A 6,000-nucleotide genomic window follows, 5' to 3' on the forward strand; every position below is an offset into this window, starting at 1 on the left:
AATGTATGTATGTATTAAATGTATATACAATGTATGTATGTATTAAATGTATATACAATGTATGTATGTATTAAATGTATATACAATGTATGTATGTATTAAATGTATACACAATGTATGTATGTATTAAATGTATACACAATGTATGTATGTATTAAATGTATACACAATGTATGCATGTATTAAATGTATATACAATGTATGCATGTATTAAATGTATATACAATGTATGTATTAAATGTATATACAATGTATGTATTAAATGTATATACAATGTATGTATTAAATGTATACACAATGTATGCATGTATTAAATGTATACACAATGTATGCATGTATTAAATGTATATACAATGTATGCATGTATTAAATGTATATACAATGTATGTATTAAATGTATACACAATGTATGCATGTATTAAATGTATACACAATGTATGCATGTATTAAATGTATATACAATGTATGTATTAAATGTATACACAATGTATGCATGTATTAAATGTATACACAATGTATGTATGTATTAAATGTATACACAATGTATGCATGTATTAAATGTATATACAATGTATGTATTAAATGTATATACAATGTATGTATGTATTAAATGTATACACAATGTATGTATGTATTAAATGTATACACAATGTATGTATGTATTAAATGTATACACAATGTATGTATGTATTAAATGTATACACAATGTATGTATGTATTAAATGTATACACAATGTATGTATGTATTAAATGTATACACAATGTATGCATGTATTAAATGTATATACAATGTATGTATGTATTAAATGTATATACAATGTATGTATGTATTAAATGTATACACAATGTATGTATGTATTAAATGTATATACAATGTATGTATGTATTAAATGTATACACAATGTATGTATGTATTAAATGTATACACAATGTATGTATGTATTAAATGTATATACAATGTATATACAATGTATGTATGTATTAAATGTATATACAATGTATGTATGTATTAAATGTATACACAATGTATGTATGTATTAAATGTATACACAATGTATGTATGTATTAAATGTATATACAATGTATGTATGTATTAAATGTATATACAATGTATGTATGTATTAAATGTATACACAATGTATGTATGTATTAAATGTATACACAATGTATGTATGTATTAAATGTATACACAATGTATGTATGTATTAAATGTATACACAATGTATGCATGTATTAAATGTATACACAATGTATGCATGTATTAAATGTATACACAATGTATGTATGTATTAAATGTATACACAATGTATGTATGTATTAAATGTATATACAATGTATGTATGTATTAAATGTATATACAATGTATGTATGTATTAAATGTATACACAATGTATGTATGTATTAAATGTATATACAATGTATGTATGTATTAAATGTATACACAATGTATGTATGTATTAAATGTATACACAATGTATGTATGTATTAAATGTATATACAATGTATGTATGTATTAAATGTATACACAATGTATGTATGTATTAAATGTATACACAATGTATGTATGTATTAAATGTATATACAATGTATGTATGTATTAAATGTATATACAATGTATGTATGTATTAAATGTATATACAATGTATGTATGTATTAAATGTATACACAATGTATGTATGTATTAAATGTATACACAATGTATGTATGTATTAAATGTATACACAATGTATGCATGTATTAAATGTATACACAATGTATGCATGTATTAAATGTATACACAATGTATGTATGTATTAAATGTATACACAATGTATGTATGTATTAAATGTATATACAATGTATGTATGTATTAAATGTATATACAATGTATGTATGTATTAAATGTATATACAATGTATGTATGTATTAAATGTATACACAATGTATGTATGTATTAAATGTATACACAATGTATGTATGTATTAAATGTATACACAATGTATGTATGTATTAAATGTATACACAATGTATGCATGTATTAAATGTATACACAATGTATGTATGTATTAAATGTATACACAATGTATGTATGTATTAAATGTATATACAATGTATGTATGTATTAAATGTATATACAATGTATGTATGTATTAAATGTATACACAATGTATGTATGTATTAAATGTATACACAATGTATGTATGTATTAAATGTATACACAATGTATGTATGTATTAAATGTATATACAATGTATGTATGTATTAAATGTATACACAATGTATGTATGTATTAAATGTATACACAATGTATGTATGTATTAAATGTATACACAATGTATGTATGTATTAAATGTATACACAATGTATGTATGTATTAAATGTATATACAATTAATTTAGAAAAAGGAGTTTTTTTAAATTAAAATACAGTTCTTACTGCACTTGAGAGCGGCTTCAATGCATAGGTCTTCAGAAGTAAACTCTCCTTGAGAAAAATGAATGGAGGGCTTATCCGGTAAATAAAAATGAATTTCCAATCCCTCATAGGTAACAACAGCCACTTCAGGTTTCTTTGACTGTCTCATTTTCGCACAAAAAGCCATTGTCATTAAATCTTCTTATTCATTTAGATTCTGCAAAAAAAAAAAAATAATAATAATAATATTAATGCTTTTAAAGGGGCATGAAAGTCAAATATAAACTTTCATGGTTCATAGAACATTCCATTTTAAGAAACTTTTCAATTTATGTCTGTTGTGAAATTACTTAATTCTCTTAGTATCCTTTGTTTAAAAAAAAAAAAAAAAACTTGCCTAGCTAAGCTCAAGAACAGCAATGCACTACTGTTAGCTAGAAGGTAATTGGTGGCTACACACATATGCCTTTTCTCATTGGCTCACCAGATATGTTCAACTAGATCCCAGCAGTGTATTGCTGCCCTGCAGCTATGGGATAGATTACAAGTGGAGCACTAATTTAATGTGCACCCCTAAACTGGAAAATTTGTCTGTTTACGGGGGGCACTTTAAATATCCAGCCATTACGAGTGGCTGGCAAATTTTAAAAATGTCCCCCAATTGCCCCCAAAATAAAGAGTTGTGTTCCTTTTTAATTATAAAATATAGTAGCATTTTTTTTTTTAAATAACTGCACAAAGCAGTTTTAAGGGGGTAAAAGTGGCAGGTGTTAGAAAAAAATGGCACTGAAAAGTGCCTTTACATTGCAGTCTATGGGGACTGTGTTATCACTATAAATATATATATGTATATGTCACGGGACAGCTAACCTAGGATTACCTAGATAAAATGGACATTACCCAAGAGGGCATCCACCCCAAGTGAACTTTGGGGAATGAGGTTTACACCGGGGGCTTTGCCCCCATGAATCCCCCAGGGGGAGGCAAAAAAGAAAGTGAAGATGGGGGAATTACAGTGCTTGGTATATATGTTTGATGCAGTGACTCCACACTCTGAGGGGATTTATGATCATACATCAGGCTTTACCCACAGCTTCTTGTGTAACGTCCGTTTTACCCTGGTAATCCTAGGATTAACCAATATCTGACTTTGCCCATAACATATATACACATAAACACAAAAATGTATATGTATATAATCATATACATATATATTTAAACTTTGCTGCCAACGCTAGGCGACTTACCCCCTTTGCTGCACTAGGTTCTCTACCGTGACTATCGTCATGAGAACAAGGCTCCTATTGGAGCCTATGGAAGTTCGCTTTTGTGAGTGTGTACGCCTTGCGCTTCATGAGGTGCAGCCATATTCCTCCAAACACATTGGGCAAGGAGTCCATGTCTGGTTTCCCCATCACCCTTTAGGTAGACTTCCCGAGCGGCATAATTCAAATGCATACAGAAAGAAAAGCGCTCTACCACGAAGAATATTTGTTCTATGGATTTGTTACCACCTATGAAGCACCTCTTTTGTTCCAATTGTGCTTTTCACAGAGGAGAACTTTCCTGAAATATATCAGTCTGATCCCACCTAACAAGGTCAGTCTAGCCCCACAAGGCAATTCTCCTCTGAACATGGAAAATGGGAACCTCAGATGATCGTTTCCGCCTAGTCAGTGAGGTGCAGCCATATCCCTCTAAGCAAGGAGTCCATGTTTGGTTTCCCCCATCACCCGTAGGGAGACTTTCCCCTGGGTCAACAAAAACATACAGAAAGAGAAGCAGTCTGCCAGGAATGAACAACAGCTCTCTGGCTTGTACTATGGCCCGTTACCCCTTTTTATCATTAATAGGACACTACTAAAACATTCTATGTTAACCATATGAAAACATAGCATTTAAGCATGTAGACATTTTATGACCTTACAAAAACATAATTTATGCTTACCTGATAAATTTATTTCTCTTGTAGTGTATCCAGTCCACGGATCATCCATTACTTGTGGGATATTCTCCTTCCCAACAGGAAGTTGCAAGAGGATCACCCACAGCAGAGCTACTATATAGCTCCTCCCCTCACTGCCATATCCAGTCATTCGACCGAAACAAGACGAGAAAGGAGAAACCATAGGGTGCAGTGGTGACTGTAGTTTAATTAAAATTTAGACCTGCCTTAAAAGGACAGGGCGGGCCGTGGACTGGATACACTACAAGAGAAATAAATTTATCAGGTAAGCATAAATTATGTTTTCTCTTGTTAAGTGTATCCAGTCCACGGATCATCCATTACTTGTGGGATACCAATACCAAAGCTAAAGTACACGGATGATGGGAGGGACAAGGCAGGAACTTAAATGGAAGGAACCACTGCCTGTAGAACCTTTCTCCCAAAAACAGCCTCCGAAGAAGCAAAAGTGTCAAATTTGTAAAATTTTGAAAAGGTGTGAAGCGAAGACCAAGTCGCAGCCTTGCAAATCTGTTCAACAGAGGCCTCATTTTTAAAGGCCCAGGTGGAAGCCACAGCTCTAGTAGAATGAGCTGTAATCCTTTCAGGGGGCTGCTGTCCAGCAGTCTCATAGGCTAAGCGTATTATGCTCCGAAGCCAAAAGGAGAGAGAGATTGCCAAAGCTTTTTGACCTCTCCTCTGTCCAGAGTAAACGACAAACAGGGCAGATGTTTGACGAAAATCTTTAGTAGCCTGTAAGTAAAACTTCAAGGCACGGACTACGTCCAGATTATGCAAAAGACGTTCCTTCTTTGAAGAAGGATTAGGACACAATGATGGAACAACAATCTCTTGATTGATATTCCTGTTAGAAACCACCTTAGGTAAAAACCCAGGTTTGGTACGCAGAACTACCTTGTCTGAATGAAAAATCAGATAAGGAGAATCACAATGTAAGGCAGATAACTCAGAGACTCTTCGAGCCGAGGAAATAGCCATCAAAAACAGAACTTTCCAAGATAAAAGTTTAATATCAATGGAATGAAGGGGTTCAAACGGAACTCCCTGAAGAACTTTAAGAACCAAGTTTAAGCTCCACGGGGGAGCAACAGTTTTAAACACAGGCTTAATCCTAACCAAAGCCTGACAAAATGCCTGGACGTCTGGAACTTCTGCCAGACGCTTGTGCAAAAGAATAGACAGAGCAGAGATATGTCCTTTTAAAGAACTTGCTGATAAGCCTTTGTCCAAACCCTCTTGGAGAAAGGACAATATCCTAGGAATCCTAACCTTACTCCATGAGTAACTCTTGGATTCACACCAATAAAGATATTTACGCCATATCTTATGGTAGATTTTCCTGGTGACAGGCTTCCGAGCCTGTATTAAGGTATCAATGACTGACTCAGAGAACCCACGCCTTGATAGAATCAAGCGTTCAATCTACATGCAGTCAGTCTCAGAGAAAGTAGATATGGATGATTGAAAGGACCTTGTATTAGAAGGTCCTGCCTCAGAGGCGGAGTCCATGGTGGAAGAGATGACATGTCCACTAGGTCTGCATACCAGGTCCTGCGTGGCCACGTAGGCGCTATCAGAATCACCGACGCTCTCTCCTGTTTGATTTTGGCAATCAGTCGAGGGAGCAGAGGAAACGGTGG

General features: G+C 33.0%; 1 protein-coding gene across 1 annotated transcript in view; it reads right to left on the reverse strand.

The window, feature by feature from the left end:
• JAK1 (Janus kinase 1) overlaps positions 1–2,611 on the reverse strand; it is a 459,211-nt gene extending 456,600 nt beyond the window's left edge. The window contains exon 1 of the mRNA XM_053693677.1: positions 2,416–2,611. Within this exon, the coding sequence (XP_053549652.1) occupies positions 2,416–2,587 (172 nt within the window). The 5' untranslated portion in view covers positions 2,588–2,611. The remainder of the gene's footprint in view (positions 1–2,415) is intronic.
• Positions 2,612–6,000: the final 3,389 nt, after the last annotated feature.

Source organism: Bombina bombina, chromosome 10 (assembly GCF_027579735.1).
Source record: "Bombina bombina isolate aBomBom1 chromosome 10, aBomBom1.pri, whole genome shotgun sequence".
Taxonomy (NCBI): domain Eukaryota; kingdom Metazoa; phylum Chordata; class Amphibia; order Anura; family Bombinatoridae; genus Bombina; species Bombina bombina.